Here is an 18,246-nt window from a genome sequence, read left to right as displayed (position 1 = left end):
TTTTTCCAACTTTTTTTTTTTAATTTATTTTTGGGACAGAGAGAGACAGAGCATGAATGGGGGAGGGGCAGAGAGAGAGGGAGACACAGAATCGGAAACAGGCTCCAGGCTCCGAGCCATCAGCCCAGAGCCTGACGCGGGGCTCGAACTCACAGACCGCGAGATCGTGACCTGGCTGAAGTCGGACGCTTAACCGACTGTGCCACCCAGGCGCCCCAATGATACCTCTTTTTAATGCTGACTATGGGCCAAGCATGCCATAGCAGATAGCAGTAAATAAATGGTCATGAGCCTTGCCGTCATGGGTCTGCATTCTCCTTAGGGAGAGGACAAATCTGAAATGTATAAAAGCAGTGTTGTCACGAATGCTGGGAAGGAAACTTGGGATTGTGGTAGAAAAACAAGGGTGATCAGAGTGGTACCAGAAGGCATGTCAGAGGTGGTGATGTTGATGCTGAATCCCAAGGAGGCTAGAAGGAGGAATCCACATGTCAGGAGGGGAACATGGACAGTGACAAAGGACCAAGAGTGTTTGAAGGAAGCTGGAGTAGCATGTGCAAAGGCTGAGGTTAGACTACCAAGCTCTGTATTGCCCTTTCCAGGCAGTGAAATAAGAGTGTTTAATTAGAACACACTCTACCTTATTCAGTATTCTGGACATGAGGTCAGAAAGGTAAGCAGAATTTTCTTTTCCCCTGGAGAAAGACCTTAAACTAGGCACATTTTTGCAGAAACCTTCTCAGATACCAAAGAATCTTGCCTACTTGAGGAAGTTGTTCAAAATCTACACATTCAGGACTTTACATTACCAACTTCACATCTAAGTAATGCATTATTAAAAACATTCTATCTCTCTTTCTTGCAGGCTTGAAAAAGAGTTGTACAACATAGTGAAGGGGGAGCTCGAGGAATTGCAGGAGAGGGGGTCCTTTCTGAGAGTCAAGTGTAAGTGGGATTTCAATGACCTTGAGGACAAATGGTGGTGGTGATCCAATGGCTACACTATGGGATGTTCTTGGAGTAGAATCGCCAGGAGATTTATCAGGTGTTGCTGCTCTTGAGGACAAATGAGCAGTTACCTCCAGAGTGTTTTCGCGCAATTTGTTGTAAGCAGCATATTTAAATACTCAATCTCCAGAATCCTAATCTAATACTACATTTGGCCCCAAGAGCCTACATTGGCTTTGCCTTAACTTTCCTTTTGTCTTTCTTGGTGTAATGTCTTTAACTCTCACATGTTAAGAGAATTCAATAAAGCAAAGGATATAAAGAAAATACCTTGAGAAAGCCTAAAGCCTCATTTCCTATGGATCGAGAGATGGGATAGATGTGACTGTAATTCCGCAGTTATTATACTGTGGATAAACCAGCCAGATGGAGATCAAGAACCATTCCTACGATGCAGATAGACCCAATTTTGGCTTTTGCGTGTACCTTTGAATGATCCATGGCTGTGTTATGTCTAAAATGTATTTTACTCACCTGAAAATGCTGGGGAACATGGATCCTACCCAAGGATGTAATGTGAAATTGATGTCGTACATGGGAAATACATATGAAGATAGGATCTGATCACAATTTTATCTCCTTTGCCCTATTATTTAATAGGCAAAAGCTATCAGAAGTAGTCCGAGGGAACAGTGGGACATTCATTGCATTTTGCATTTCGTAGCTTATAAAACCCATCATAGTGTGTCTAAATCCACATCGGAGCCCTGTAGGTAGGGACATCCCTACTTGACTGATTTTGAAAACAAAGATTATGAGGGTAAATAAATGTTCTACAACAAATTACAGAAATAGTAAGTCAAATAATGGAACTTAGAATCCGAGTCTTCTATTTTAAGAGCCAACATGCCTTATGAGACCCAGTGGGGTCTTGGAGTAAGTCCATGATCCTTCTATCCATCATGTTCCCTCACCATTAAATATAAGTGAAACCCAGAGTCCTTGAAATAAATCCTTCCTTCTCTTTCTTGTGCATTTTGGTCATTCATCATAGATAAAAGCTGGGATAGTGGGGGGGGGGGAGGTTTATGAACTAAGAAAATCTTGTCAAGGAAGAGAGATTTTAAAATCAAAGGTTTGGGTACACCTCAGTCTCCATGTCTTTAGTTACTGTAGGTTAAAATAGCATTGTGTTAGTTCTGATAATCTGACAAACTGTTAACCCCAAATCCAAGAGGATCCCAAAATTTCTTCATTGTGTCTTTGGAAACAAAACATGGGCATATTCTTCTGTGAACATTAGATCTACAAATTCTCTATCAATATTTTCATAATATTTTAGGATTTATTCTAGAATTTCTGGATGTGCCATGGAATTATTTCAATTACAGCAAAGCTTCTTCACCTTTGGGTCTTCTAACAATGTTGTTTTATTTCAAAGCCATGTAACGCCAAAGTGGCTTTCTAGGGAAATCAAGGATAGGTCTACCCCCATCCCCAGAAGGGAAATGGGATGGGACTGAATGGATTTGGATGAGGTGACAGCTGAGCTACTTCCCCAGGCTCACTGCAGTTTAGGAAGCCCACCACCCAACAAACACTGATTAGCTTGTGACCAATTGTACTCTAACTTCAAGTCCGTGATTATGTGGAAGACCACCTACCCCCCCCCACCTCCTTTTTCACACCTGATACTTGGCCATCTTAAAAGTGTGGGTAGATGTGGCCAGGACTATGGTATGGCCAGGGGGTAGGGTTAGGCAGGGGTAGTGTAGAGTTATCTAGAAGAAGCAGAGAGAATCCCTCTTGTGATGTAATGGAGGGGATGTGGTTGAATAAAGGATCCCCTGCATTGAATCTGGCAAGACAAACAGGTTCTATGGAATGGAAACATTCACAGTGGCTTTTGATGATAAAACCACTGCTTCTCAGCTAATGATTTTATACCCTTTAAGCCAATTTTCTCATTACAACTTGGGTCTGATAGCATCAATCTCAGGTTTTGCAAAAATTACACAGAATGACGTGTGAAATGGTCAGTTGTGATAAGCACCTGTAAATGATGCTCTTAGGTTAATAATCTCCTTTAATCCTATCATCTCAAGATCCTCTCTTGCTAACTAGATGCTTCATGGCTCAGTTTTTTTGTCTTATTTTTTTATCACCTCTGTTGCAGAAACCCTGGCAGGATGCCTTCCCTCTTCTCCACAGATGAGAGATGAAGTGACTTTCTCAGTCTCTTTCTCTTGTGATTTTTATTGTATGGTAAGATGGGCATAACAAAAATTCACTGCTTAGCCATTTTATTTTTTTATTTTAAAAAAAATTTGTTTTAACATTTATTTTTGAGACAGGGAGAGACAGCATGAACGGGGGAGGGTCAGAGAGAGAGGGAGACACATAGAATGTGAAACAGGCTCCAGGCTCTGAGCTGTCAGCCCAGAGCCTGACGCGGGGCTCGAACTCACGGACCGCGAGATCATGACCTGAGCCGAAGCCGGATGCTTAACCGACTGAGCCACCCAGGCACCCCACTTAGCCATTTTAAAGTGAACAGTTCATTGACATTAAGTAGCTTCACACTGTTGTGTAACCATCACCACCATCCATCCCTGGAACTTTATGTCCCCAAACTGAAACTCTGTCCCCATTAAACACTAATTCCCCATTTCTCCCTCCCTCAGCCCCTGGCAACCACTATTCTTTATGTCTCTATGAATTTGACCACCTGAGGAACCTCGAAAAACTGGGATCATACAGTATTTCTTTTTGTTGGCTGACTTACCTCACTTAGCATAATGCCCTCAAGGTTCATCCATGTTGCAGTAGGTGTCAGAACTTCCTTGCTCTTTAGGAATCCTATTTCACTATGGGTATGGACCACATTGTGTTCATTCCTTTGTCAACAGACATTTGAGTTGCTGACTTTACAAAATCTAACTCCTAAGTTGATGGCAGGGGAGTCCAGAAGTGAAATACTTGTATCCTTAAGCTTTCCTTCCAGTTACCACCCCCTCTCTTCAGTTGGAGGGTTGGAGGTCCTCAGTTGGAAGAGGGGAAATGAAGAGAGTCTTGAAAGCCATAAGGTTCAGCAGGAAGAGGAGGATGGGAGTAGAGTTTGGGGAAGGATGGGAGATGCAATGAGTCATGCAGGGAAATGAGATGAACAAGGACAGAGAGATGACCCAAAACTTGGAAGGAGGCAGAAGAGAATGACTTCGGTATCATTTTGGGGACCCTGCTGGGCTTGCAGCTTTGGTTGATGGAGTGACTTTACAACTCTGCAGAGGCTGACTTGTGGTGTCTTCTCTGGTGTTTCTGTACTCGTTAATGTTTTGCTTCGACTTTGTCAATTTATTCCACTGAACAAGCACGACTCAAGAGACCGAATCACAAAGCATTCTTTTTGCCTGACTGTTGAAATTTACTCAGATGTGAACTCTTCTCCTGTACCTGGTTAAATACTTGTCCTGGGCCATTTCTTTTTCTTTTTTTAATCATTTAATAGTCTCAATAGCGATAACTTAACAACCTAGTCCCATGCCACAAAATTCAATTTAAACTTTAGGCTCTCCTGAACCGTGATATGGAAGCCCTGTGTCCCAAGAATGGATGCACTCAGAAAGGTGGAAGGCAAGGGAGCAGGGAACGTAGTTACTTGATTGACACAGTGACAGATTCAGCATCTGACCACCGAAGCTGGGTCTTTAAAGCCAGCATTCTTGGAATCAGCAGAACCTTCCCATCAATGGAGAAATACCCATTGGAGCATCAACTGGTGAAGACAGATACATGCTTAGCTCATCTGGTGGCTTATTCCTCCCTGAACCCCTACACATCCCATGAGACCAGTAGCTTATGTTGCTTATATTTGTTATATTGGTTTCACACATTATCTACTGTGTAAAATGCCTTACCGTCCTGGGATTGAGCTCATTTCTTCATGCACAATCTACCTACTTCCCTTGTTATAATTATCATCCTTCTCTTAGTGTCTTATAACCATACGCACTACATGTACATCTCTAGGTGGCTGCCTTAAATATTCCTGTACGAGAGGAGATTTATAAGGTCGTAGGTTGTAGTGATACATGATGTCAAGTATTAGGATTTTAGGTGGTTTCTATCAATAGATCATTCAAATGACATACATATATACAAGGCAATTCTATCCCGCTAAAGAAACCACTTTTAGATATATAGAGACCTATGGTTTACAAACCTATATCTCAACCTTTTGGCATGTGTGTACATACGTATACATGCATACGCCTTTTTCAACCTGACACAGAAGGCATTGTATATATGCACTCCATTGTGTTTATACGGTGTTAATCTATCCGTGTTGAACTATACACACATTTCTGTGTATACGTATATATCACGAGTGATCTGTTTTCAGTCTACCCACGTTAGTTTACACACACCTATCAATATGGATAGCCTAACAATGAAAAAAACAATGCATTTGGCGTGGGATCTTCATGTAATTTAAAAAATCAAGGCTATTTTGTTAATGGATGCATTTGCATATATGGAAGTATAGAAAGGGTATGGTACTTAGTTTCCTGCCAGATTGCCTGTGGGGTGTCGGAAGAAGGGAATGAGACAGGTTGGTGGTCAAAAGGATCTTCACTTTTAGCTGTACATGTAGGTGGAAGGCTATGGATGACTTACAGCACTTTTCTGGGTGCCTGGGGGGTACAGTCTGTTAAACATCGAACTCTTCATTTCAGCTCAGGTTATGATCTCCTGGTTCATGGGTTCGAGCTCCATGTCAGGCTCTGTGTTGACAGCACAGAGCCTGCTTGAGATTCTCTCTCTCCCCCTCTTTCTGCCCCTTCCCTGCTCGTTCCTGAGTGCATGCTCTCTCCCTGAAACATTTAATAAAATAGTACTTTTCAAATCCCATCATGAGGCAAGAGAAGAGAAAGAGCCTGAGTTGGGACACCAGGAGCACAAGCAGAAAAGGGGGACCAGGTTATATCTCAGGTCCAATGCTCACAGTACGGGCAGCGCCTGTCCAAGCCATGGAGGGAAAAGACCACAATTTCTACAACCCACATGCTTGCTCTGGGCATGCACTGGGAACACAATCTTTTTGGAGATTTGACAAACTGTTTTAAGATCTAAGATTTTATTGAGTGTCTATAAAATGTCCTTGTGAGACAGGATAAGAACTTGACCTTGACAGCCTTTCAGGGCTTGCCCAAGGCCACAAAGCAAATAAAAACCATATACACACACAGTATATGATGTATCCAAAGTGGGGGGAGGGGGAGGCCATGCAGAAAGATCAGGGTTTACATCTGTGTCTGGAACTGTAATTCCTGGGGACAGAGTAGGCATGAGTAAGGGCTCCAATAACTTTTCTTTGCAGGTCACTTGGGTCAGGAGGAGTCACCAGTCACCTATAACTGTCAAGGAGGGATTTTCTTCTTCTGCAACTGTCAGAAGTCTCTGGGTTTCCTCATCAAATTCAGTTTTTTGGAGCCTGGTAAGATATAAAAAGGGCTCTGTTGAATTGCTACCTCCTTTGTTTCTTCTCTGCAGCTCTTCTCTAGCATTTCTTCCCTGGTCAAGCCTAGGAGAACCTGGTGACGCCTCCCTCCCCACCCCCATGGGACAGACATACCTGTCAGGCAGTGGTGCACTGATAAATGTTTAACACCTGGCTCTTGGCAGGGGGCGGGGGCCTGGAGGGGTTGAGGGGGGGGAGAAAAGCCCCGATTTATAGCACTGCACGTTTCTGAGGTGTAAATTCTCCTACCATGGCCAATACCATTTTTTTTTCAATTTTTTAATATTTGTTTTTGAGAGACAGAGGGTGAGTGGGGGAGGAGCAGAGAGAGGGAAACACAGAATCTGAAGCAGGCTACAGGCTCTGAGCCATCAGCACAGAACCCAATGCAGGGCTCGAACTCATGAACCGTGAGATCACGACCTGAGCTGAAGTCAGACGCCTAACTGACTGAGCCACCCAGGTTCTCCTATCATGGCCAATTTAAAGCTGCCAACTTGATGTCGCTAAACACAAGAGTAGGAAGAACTGTACACACAGGGTTATCACCATCTGGTGGCAGCGGTCTCCAGCACATCGCTGGACAGAACAGATGTCCTATCTGATAGAAAGCCCTGACTCCACCTGAACATTGGGGTTTGAAGATGGCAATTCAGGAAGCTAAGGAGCAGGACCAACTACTTTTATTGTTAAAAAGATAAAACAGTAATAGCTTCCGTTATCTGAGTGCCTGATCCTAGCCTTCTGCTGAGGGCTTTAGGTGCAGCTTTCATTAAAATTTCTCAACTGGGGCGCCTGGGTGGCTCAGTCGGTTAAGCGTCCGACTTCGGCTCAGGTCATGATCTCACGGTCTGTGAGTTCAAGCCCCGCGTCGGGCTCTGTGCTGACGGCTCAGAGCCTGGAGCCTGTTTCCGATTCTGTGTCTCCCTCTCTCTGACCCTCCCCCGTTCATGCTCTGTCTCTCTCTGTCTCAAAAATAAATAAATGTTAAAAAAAAGTTAAAAAAAAATTTCTCAACTGTGGGAGATAGCATTATTGACCCGATTTGTGATGAAGACAAGCAGGCAAAGCAAATTGGCTCAAGGTCACACAGCCATCAAGTGGTAGAGTCATGATACAGATGCCAGTACTGTGGCCCTGGAGCCCCTGCACTTAACACGAGGCAGTCCATTGTGGCTCTGAACTAAATGGGAGGGTTAAGGATCACTGTGTGTGTGTTCCTCTGTGGGTACAAATATCTGTGGTGTCTGCTGGTATCTGTTGGCAACCGTCCTGAGCACCTTCACCTCCCTGTTGGAGTGAAGGACATTCTTTCAGGCATCTGTTCGTCTTGACACACAGATCTGTGGGACTGTCCACGGTTGGGGAGGGTGCACGGGATGTGGAAACTCACTTATGTGTTTCCAGCATTTTTATTACATCTGTATTTTCACAGTACCTGTGTCAAATCATTTCCCTCATTTGGCAGAGAACAGACAGTCAGGAGAAATGCCTTGCCTGGGGCTACAAGACTCAGCATGGAAAAGCTGGCATAACATGATTTGGAAAAACTATGGAAAATCCAAGTCTTCCCCCTGCCTCAAGCACCACCTTCGGAACCTCTCACAAAAGGTAAGAGGAGGATGAACTTTCTAGATGGCAGGCACCCGAAGTTTCTAGACATAGGTTTACAAGGATGGACTTTGAGGAAATGGACTCATAGCTTCACAAGTTGGAAAAGACAGTAATGGTCTTAGTGTTGGAGTTATACCAGTGTTAACCCAACATCTCCTAGTCCTTTCTAGAAATGAGTGGCCATGTAAATTCCTATGACTGCCCTGGATTTCAGATACGTTTGAAGAGAGCAGGAGAAATAAATGAGAAAGCGATGCTTAAGGTTCATTATATTGTAACCTAATAGAACAGTCTTTGATAAAATAACCTAATACATACATTTTGTATTATATGTATAATTATAGTTTTATAAATATAATTATATGAATAATATATATTACATGTGTATAATTTAAATATTTAAATCTATAATTATAAATGTGTGGGTGCCTGGGTGGCTCCGTCAGTTAAGCATCCGGCTTTAGCTCAGGTCATGATCTCATGGTTTGTGGGTTTGAGCCCCATGTCAGCCTCTGTGGTGACAGTTCAGAGCCTGAAGCCTGCTTCAGATTCTTTGTCTCCCCCTCTCTTTGCCCCTCCCCTGCCCACACTGTTTTTCTCTCTCTCAAAAACAAATATACATTAAAAAATGAAAATACATAATTATATACATGTATAATTATACATATAAATTATAACTATGAAATCTAATATATGAAATAATACACAACTACCTACTTAAATTTTAATATAAGTCTATAACATATAACATGTAGAAGTCTACTCTATACTTTAATTTTATAGCTATAAATATGTTTATGTCTATACAAATATACAAATTATATGTGTTTTACATTAGATTTTAGTTATAATTTATAAATGTATATTATGTAAGTCATAGGGGCCTATATAAGTATAAATGTAAGTCTGATATATCAATTATAAATCTAAAATTTTTATATAAGCTTTAATTTTTTTTAATGTCTGTTTATTTTTGAGAGAGTGTGTGTGAGCAGGGGAGGGGCAGAGAGAGAGGGAGACACAGAATCCAAAGCAGGCTCCAGGCTCTGAGCTGTCAGCACAGAGCCTGATGTGGGGCTCGAACCCATGAACCGCAAAATCATGACCTGAGCCAAAGTTGGATGCTCAACTGACTGAGACACTCAGGCGCCTGGTAGATAAGCTTTAATATAGTAAGCTATACTTTATAATTGTACTGGAACAATAGCAAGTGCCCCTGTTCATAGGGTATCACCACCCACCAGGTACTGTGCTGAGTTGACGTATCTTTCACTCCCACAATCCCAAGGCAAGGAGCACCATTTGCATTTTGACTGTGGCAGCACCACACCTCGGGTTCCAGTGAATCCCCCCTCACCCGGGCGTGTCCTCACCAGGAGAGCAAACCCCAGCTCACCCTAGAATCTGCAGGGTGCAGGCTGGGTGTCTCAGGGCTTCACATAGCACCGCCACTCCAGTGTGGTCCAGGGCGTTTCCTTGCAGGTTCAGACTCTGCAGGGTTTTACTGCTGGTGAGGGCACTAGAGAGGTCCTCACAGCAGGCACTTGTTAACTTGCATGTAGCCAGCCTGCAACCAAGCACACAGGGTGAGAGGTGGTTCATCCAAGTGAGTGGGATGGGAGTGTCACATTTAGCCAAGGTCACCCCTAGCCTCTGAGTACAGTGTGTGACATCTGGTCCCTGACTGGGGGGAGATCATAGAGGGCCACACTGTGTGTTCCTCTTTGATCCCATGCCTGTACAGGGCTTGTGTCTTGGCAGCTCCTTCCAGTCATGGAAGGACCTGTTTCCCTACCCCTGAAAGAGGCTGGCCTCCTGCATGGTGTTGGCTCGTAGGACCCCATGGAAGCAAGGTTACGGGAGTTCTGAGCCACCACGTTGTGCATTTCTTGCTGTCTAGAACCCAAGATGCTGATTGTGTCCCTCCAAAAACTCATGTTGAAGTCCCAACCCTCAGAACCCCCAAATGTGGCTACAGTTGGAGACAGAGTCTCCACAGAGGCCAAGAGGTCCAAATGAAGTTATTAATTACTCCTAATCCACTATGCCTAGTGTCCTTATAAGATGACAAAATTAGGACCACACACAGGGAGAAGACAGCTGTCTACAAGCCAGGGAGAAAGACCTTAGGAGAAACCAGCCCTGCCCAATCCTGGATCTGGGACTTCTGGTCTCCAGATCCATGAGGTGACACATCTCTGTGAAGTGGCCCAGTCCATGGGGCTGTGTTATGGCAGCCCCAGCACACTGTCAAAATGATTGAGAGGACCACCTACATGAGCCAGTCCCCAGGGAACCTTGGACTCCTGAGCCATCGCCAGTGCTCCTTACTTTACGTCTCTAAGTTAGGAGTCATTACTCCAGGACAGCTCATGACTCCGTGTCCCCGTCTGGTTTCCACTTTCCTCCACCTTCCACCCACCGAGACCCAGCCTTGACATTGGGGTCACCCACCCAAGAATCTCTAAGTGACAGCTGGGATGTGCTAGACCTTGACACAGCAGCTTCACACCAGCATCTTCTATGTCATTGTAGCTGATTTGTAGACTTCTCAAGTTCTGATTGCCAGTGAGGACTGAGGCGAGGTCTCGACAGCCATCAGCGGTGATGGAACATTTCACCAAACTGCAAGAGAACAGTGCTGATGTCACTCTTAAGGGTTACTGCCTCCACACTTGAGATCAGAAAAAAGATACCAAAGCATTACATGTTCATCCATGCACAAAGGGCATAATGCAGCAGCTCTGCTAAGGCGGTGTCCACTCCCTGCCCCCCCCCCCACTGCCCCCATGATGTACTTGTCCTCAGGCAATATCTGAACACACGTGGATGGGTCTTTTGGGGCTCCCTATGCTGGTTGTTCATACCTCTGGATTCTGCTAGGCTTTTAATTTCTAAGACCTTATAACAAGTTATCTTTTTAAAGGTTTAATGTTTATTTTTGAGAGAGAGACACACACACAAAGCACAAGCGGGGCAGGGGCAGAGAGAGAAGGCGACACAGAATCCAAAGCAGGCTCCAGGCTCTGAGCTGTGTGCACAGAGCCTGATGTGGGGCTCAAACTCACGAGCTGTGAGATCATGACCTGAGTGGAAGTTGGACACTTAACCAACTGAGCCACCCAGGCGCCCCTATAACACCTTATCTTTAGAGCAAGACCTTCCCACTTCTTATTCATTAGGTGTTTCTGAGGTATCTTTGGCCCCTTGCAAATTCCACATACATTTGGAAATTGGCTTTTCAAGTTCACCACCACCACAAGTATTGCACTTTGGGATTTCATTAAAACTAAAAATCATTCTGTGTAGAATTGACTTTGGATAGTGAGTATTTCAATCCTTGAACATGGACTCTATCTCACATTTCCTGAATTACACTAGCATCTCATGATATTCACTGCAAAGGTTTCACACATACTATATTAGCTTAATTCCCAGATGATTCCTTTTTGATGCTACTGTAAATGGTACTTCTATTTAATTCCATTGGTGTATTGCTTCTTGTTGGCCTATAAGAAATCTTTTTTTGGTAGATTATTTAAATGAAGCTTGTTAGACTCAATTCTGATTATTTAGTTACAGATTTTTAAAAGATCTATAATATTCTGTCTGCATAGAATTAGGGGCTTGGGGGCACCTGGGTAGCTCAGCTGGTTAAACGTCCAACTTCAGCTTAGGTCACAGTCTTGCAGTTTGTGGGTTTGAACCCCACCTCGGGCTCTGTGCTGACAGCTCGGAGCCTGGAGCCTGCTTCAGATTCTGTGTCTCCCTCTCTCTCTGCCCCTCCCCCACTTGCACTCTGTCTCTCTCATTCAAAAATAAACATTAAAGAAAAAGGAATCAGGTGTCTTTCCCCTTCTAACATTTTTAAGGATTTACAGTTTTATATTTTTTACCTTATTGCTTTTGCTGACATTTATAGGACAACGTAGATTAGAAGTGATTATAGCCAGCTTTCTTACCTTTTTCTTGATACTAAAGAGAAAGCTTTTGTGTCTCCATCGCTAAGCGGATGTTTGCTTCAGATTTCTTGAATGTTTTATCAAGGAAAGTCCCAATTATTAATTTTCCAAGAGTTATAATAGGTGGGTATTGTTTTAACTCAAAGCTTTTTCTGTAGTTTAGAGGATAGTGACTTTTTTTAATCAGTTAGTATGGTAAGTTACACTGATCTTTTTAATGTTTAACTACCTTCTCTGGATAAACCCAAACTTAGTCCTTATATTTATTCTTTTATTTTTTAATTTAAAAAAAATTTTTTTTGGAGAGAGAGCATGAGACAGGGGAGGAGCAGAGAGAGGAGGAGACACAGAATCCGAAGCAGGCTCTGAGCTGTCAGGACAGAGCCTGACGCGGGGCTCGAACCCACCAACCGCGAGATCATGACCTGAGCCGAAGTCGGACGCTCAACCGACTGAGCCACCCAGGCGCCCCTATATTTATTCTTTTAATACATTTCTGGAATCTGTTTGCTCATGTACCTTTTAGTGCTTTTGCATTTCATGAATAACATTGGTATATACTTTGAGTTTGACGTTATTCTAGCCTTGAAAAATAGTAGGAAGTATTTCTTCTTTTTCCAGTCTTGAAAGAATTTGTGTTAAGACTGGAATTATTTCTCCCTTGAATATCTGGCAGCAGCCATTGATGAAAACTTTCAAGCCTGATTTAATTTCTTCAGTGGTTTAAAACTATTCATTTTTCGGGGAGCCTGAGTGGCTCAGTTGGTTAAGCATTAGACTCTTGATTTCAGCTCAGGTCATGATCTCACAGTTCATTGAGATTGAGCCCTGCTTAGGGCTCTGCATTAATGGCACAGTGCCTGCTTGGGATTCTTGCTCTCTTCCTTGCTTGCTCTCTGCCCCTCCCCCACTTTCATGCATGCTCTTTCTCTCTCAAAATAACATTAAAAATTTTTCATTTTTCTAAGTTTGGTCATCCTTAGTATTTTTACTGATATTTGAAAAAATCTAAATTTTCAAGTTTATTGTATACAGTGGCTCATAATAATCTGATATCTATATCATCTGTAGTAATGTCTTTTCCCATTCTTGATACAGAGCAGTGCTGTTCAATATGGTAGCCACCAGGGATGTGTTTTTTATTCAGGGCGTATCCTAATTTCTACTCTGATCTCTTCTTTGTTTTATGGATGATGACTGAAGTAATTACATTCACCTCCTAAGAATTTGAGTTCAATGGAATAGGACATTAGTTAAAAAAAAAAAAAAACAGCAGGATGCAAATAATGGATTGATGCTTTCTTTTTCAAATTCTGTTTTGTCTGTTGGATACAGCTACAACATGTTCATGGCATATTGTTTGTCTTTTCCGTCTTCCAAATTTTTCTCATTAAACTTGAGATGAAATTTCCATAACAGAAAATCATCTTAAAGTGAACATTTAGTGGCATTTTCAGTGTAATGTGCCATCACAGCTTCCTTGTATTTTAATAGGTCACTTAAAAACATCACTTTTTTTAAAAATCCACTATGACAAGGGTACCTGGGTGGCTCAGGTGGTTAAGTGTCTGACTTCAGCTCAGGTCATGATCCCACGGTTTGTGAGTTCTTGTGAGTTTGAGCCCTGGGTTGGGCTCTGTGCTGACAGCTCAGAGTCTGGAGCCTGCTTCAGATTCTGTGGCTCCCTCTCTCCCTGTGCCTCTCCCACTAGTGCTCTGTCACTCTCTCTCTCAAAAATAGACATTAAAAAAAACTTTTTAAAATAAAAATCCTGTATGACAACCTTTCTTGTGGCCAAAATACTTAATTTTTTATATTTGATTATATTTTACTTAAAAATTTTTTAAATATTTATTTTTGAGAGAGAGAGAGCCAGCTCAAGCGTGAGTGGGGGAGGGGCAGGGAGACAGGGAGACACAGAATCCGAAGCAGGCTCCAGGCTCCGAGCTGTCAGCACAGAGCCTGACGTGGGGCTCAAACTCACGAACTGTGAGATCATGACCTGAGCTGAAATCGGACACTCAACCGACTGAGCCACCCAGGCGCCCCTATTTACTTAGATTTTAGATCTACATCTTACATTTTATATTAGTGTCTTGATTAGGTATTTTTTTAATCATTCCATCTTCTCTGCTTATTTGGGAGTCAGCAATACTTTGTTTTTTTTTTCTAACGTTCTATAGAAATTTCTGTGTCCACATTTAACCCATCAACATATTAAGTTAATCAACACCTTTACCCTCTTTGTGGACTTTAGGACATTAACTTACATTTTATATTACTGCTGTTATACACTTAAATTGTTCTCCTTTAGGATTTAATAATTGTATCTCTTTTGTTAGTCCATATTTTGCTTGGATTGATCTACAGATTCACCACTTTTTCTCTCCATTTTTCTATCTGGAATATTTTACCTTCTCTTTGAGGGATGTTCTTTACAATTGCCTTGAATGAGACTTAGGTTTTATAACAAACAAAAATCATTAGGAAAGAGAACAAAAACCTAAGGTTGACAATTTCTCCCCAGCATGGCAAAGATTCCCCCTGCACTGCCTTTTTCCATGGTTAGTCTTCATCTACTCTTTGTGCTTCCTTTAGATATGATGGCTTCCCCCAGCCCCAAGCATTGAGGTTTTAAGACTACTACCTGCATATTTGGTGTTCTGCAGATTCTCCAGTATTTATCCTACTAGAGGCTGATGTGGATGATTTGGATCTGTAGATCAGAACCTTTCATCAATTTCTTTTCCATCGGGAAAACTGTGAGCCATTACTTCATAAAATAGGTTGTCTGTCTGGGATTCCCATTACTTGGGCTAGAACATCTTGTTCTTCTAGGCCCCCAGTCTCTCCTATTTTACATCTTTTTCTCCTCTTCACACAGTCTTAATTATGACCTGGCTTCTGTTTTACTAATTCTCTTCAATTATGTCTAACCTATTAAATGTCTTAAGCTTTTGGTATTTACAATTTCTAGATGTTTATGGCTTTCCCCCCTCTAAGATATTGCAACTTTTTAAAAAGTTGGTTATTTTGAGAGAGAGAGAGAGAGAGAGCATATGTGAATGGGGGCAAGGGAGAGAGAGAATCCCAAGCAGGCTCCTTGCTGTTGGCACATAGCCTGATGCAAGTCTTGTTCTCACAAACCGTGAGATCATGACCTGAGCCGAAATCAAGAGTCGGATGCTTAATGGACTGAGTCACCCAGGTTCCCCCCTTGTTCTTTTTCTCAAAACATAGTAAATGCAGTTATTTTATATGTAAGTCTGATTTGAAGGGGTATATGCACCCTAATGTTTATGGCAGCATTGTCAACAAACTGTGGATAGAGTTCAAGTATCCATCAAGTAATGAATAGATAAAGAACACACACACACACACACACACACACACACACACACACACACAGAAATATTGCTTAGGCATCAAAAAGAATGAAATCTTGTCATTTGCAATGACTTGGATGGAGTTAGAAGGTATTATGTTAAATGAGATAAGGCAGGCAGAGAATGACAAATAACATGTGATTTCACTCACATGTGGAATTTAAGAAAACAGATGAACATATGGAAGGCAGGCGGAAGAGAGGGGAACAAACCATAAGAGACTCTTAACAATAGAGAACATACTGAGGGTTGATGGAGGGAGGTGGTAGGGGATGGGTATTTATGAAGGCAGGTGTTGTGATAAGCATTGGGTGTTATAGGACTCCTTTCTCCCATTAACCATCTGAACAATTAAAAAATTCTGAACTGAGATATCTTGATGTATTAGGTAAAAAGAATTGTGTCTAATCCACATCTCTTGATTTCTCAGGGAAAGAGACATTTGATGAGGTAATGCTGTCCCTCTTGGTAACTCCACCACCACAAGGTTACCCAAATATTTCTCCATTTTATAACATCAAATTAAATCTTTTCATTATTTCCTTTACTATTAAATTTACTGCCATGATTCCTTCCTCAGGTGTTCCTTGTGTTATCCATGTGTGTCCCACTCCTGTTATCAGGCCTCCTATTGCCATGTTAGATATACCTACCTGTGATTTCCACCCCAAGACCCCTATTCATCTGGTGGAACTCATGTCAAACATCCAACCCAAGACCATCCCTCAGCCCCCAGTCATAATTAGGTTCTTTCCCTCAGCCTATATGTCTACCCTGCTGAATGACTAGCTACAACACCCTAAATCTGTGACACAAGAAGGAGGTAAGGTTTGCTCATCTCAACATTTCCACAAGAGTCTGAGTCAGGTCATTTCTAACCTTTATATTCTGAGGAACAGACCCTATGGCTCTCCTCAATTCCAGATAGATTCTGAGCAATCCAAGCCTTCCTCAAGAACACCTACCACAGTGACCACAGGTGGCAGCCTGGCTGCTTCAAGGCCTCACAGAGAAGTTTCAAGTTTTCATATTTCAGGACGTTGGCGCTGAGGTCTAGATGGGTCAAGCTTTTGTTATACAGAAGAACGTTGTAGAGGTATTTCCAGGAGTGTTCAGTGAGGTAACAGTAACCTAATCTGTGGAGACAAACATGGGAGAAAAGGAGGGAAGGACTGACACCTCACAGAACTTTAACTCCACGTTAAAAGTAGGAGTCCTGTAATTTTCCATATACAGTCCTTAATGAAGCAATGAACCTGTGACTTATCTGAAAATACCTCTCTTTGAGTTTTCTTCTTCACATGATACACGAATTAGAAAATAAAACTGATAAAGTAATGCTGAGGGAAAACTATGGCACAATGAATACTCGAGAAGAATGTAGAAAATGTTGGTTTTAACTCTACATCTGATATTGTCCTTGGACAAGGCATTTACCTTATGACACTGTTCTCTCATGGACTGAGGAAGTGCATTGAATTACCTTATGTATAAAATCCTCTTTCAATTCTGTTACTCTTTAAAATCCTAAGTTCATGGCTTTCAACAAGATGCATGTTAACTTGGGAAATATTCTAAGGTACCGCAAAGTAAAGCAGGGGTTGCAAACTCGTGTCGACTGAACCACACATAGCCAATAGACTTAAATTTTCTGGCACTTTTATATTTACATTTTAGTTGCTAACCTTTAAACATGAACAAAATTTTATGTAAAAAATCCAGGTTTTCAACTTATGAATATCATTTTTTTCAATTAAAAAGTGAATTTTAGTTTTAAACTTTCACAATTTAGTGGCTGTACAATATTGTTACTATGGTAAAAATATTCTTTGATGAAGATTACTCTAACATTTCGTAGGATTTAAATATTTTGCTATGTTTAAGTGTCTTATTTTCAACCCTGGCAAACATTGACAACTAAAAATTTTCTACTTAGAGAAGTTGTCATGTTCTTTATTTACCAGGAATCAAAAAAAAAAAAAATGCAAGTTAATATGCTGATGCTGAATGTACTTGTACTTTAGATACTTAACCCTATAAGTAAAATAACTCATTTTAAATCCAACAAAATCAGGAAAAATATGTAGCTTGTTTGTAAGATCTCACTCAATATTAATGTTGTATCAACTACTTCTAAGTTTTTTATATCCGTATATTTATTTCAATATAAGCAATCATTTCCATGTGGTCTTCTTCCCAAATGTTTCTATTTATATTTCATCCTGATTTCTTTTATTGAGGCATAATTCAAATACAGCCTAGTGTATTTTCACAGTATTATATATTTAAGGTGTATAGTTTAGGTACACCCATCGCCATTGGATGATGGAACATATCCATCAACTCCAAAACTTTCCTCATGCCCCTCTGTCATCTGTCCCTCTTCATGACCCATCTGCCCCACACTTAGGCAGTCACTGATCTGCTTTGTGTCTCTATATATTAGTTTGCATTTTTGAGTTTTATCGTATAATGTGTATTCTTCCTTTCTAGATTCCCCTGGATTTTCTACACCAATGTTCATGTTGCTTAAGAATAAAGACAGTTTTACTTTACTTTTTCCAGTCTGGATTCTTTAGCTATGTTCTGGGAAATTGTGAAACTACCTGAGAACAATTTTTCTAAGCATTTTCACCAAGACTAGGGTTTAGTTTACAGGTAATCATATCCCCCTCCCAAGGGGAGACTATTCTGAACACTCTACCTGATGCCTTGTGAATGAGAACTATGCCCTAGTCTGTGTGAGGACCAGGCCCAGCACCCTCACATCCTCTCAGGGTGGCCCTTCCCTGAGAAAGGGAAAGGTAGTTTTCTC

General features: G+C 41.7%; 2 protein-coding genes across 6 annotated transcripts in view; one reads left to right on the top strand and one right to left on the bottom strand.

Moving 5' to 3' along the window:
* Positions 1 to 8,366, top strand: part of NLRP13 (NLR family pyrin domain containing 13) — a 103,409-nt gene extending 95,043 nt beyond the window's left edge. The window contains exons 13-16 of one of the 5 annotated variants that reach the window (XR_008423384.1): positions 866 to 945; positions 3,125 to 3,213; positions 6,329 to 6,445; positions 7,938 to 8,366. Coding sequence is in view for 3 of the 5 variants with exons in the window: in XM_019439159.2 (XP_019294704.2) it covers positions 866 to 989 (124 nt within the window). In the remaining 2 variants the exon portion in view is untranslated. Of the gene's footprint in view, positions 1 to 865; positions 2,011 to 3,124; positions 3,214 to 6,328; positions 6,446 to 7,904 lie in introns of those variants that run through there. The other 4 variants (XR_008423383.1, XM_019439159.2, XM_019439156.2 and 1 more) reach the window with 4 other exon arrangements.
* Positions 6,263 to 18,246, bottom strand: part of NLRP4 (NLR family pyrin domain containing 4) — a 30,271-nt gene continuing 18,287 nt past the window's right edge. The window contains exons 6-9 of the mRNA XM_019439160.2: positions 16,397 to 16,567; positions 10,538 to 10,708; positions 9,480 to 9,650; positions 6,263 to 6,442 (exon numbers count right to left, since the gene is read on the bottom strand). Coding sequence (XP_019294705.2) covers positions 6,349 to 6,442; positions 9,480 to 9,650; positions 10,538 to 10,708; positions 16,397 to 16,567 — 607 coding nt within the window. The 3' untranslated portion in view covers positions 6,263 to 6,348. The remainder of the gene's footprint in view (positions 6,443 to 9,479; positions 9,651 to 10,537; positions 10,709 to 16,396; positions 16,568 to 18,246) is intronic.

The sequence above is a fragment of the Panthera pardus genome, unplaced genomic scaffold, assembly GCF_024362965.1.
Source record: "Panthera pardus isolate Hobbes unplaced genomic scaffold, ASM2436296v1 HiC_scaffold_18, whole genome shotgun sequence".
NCBI classification, from domain to species: Eukaryota; Metazoa; Chordata; class Mammalia; order Carnivora; family Felidae; genus Panthera; species Panthera pardus.
This window is presented reverse-complemented; position numbering and strand designations above follow the sequence as displayed.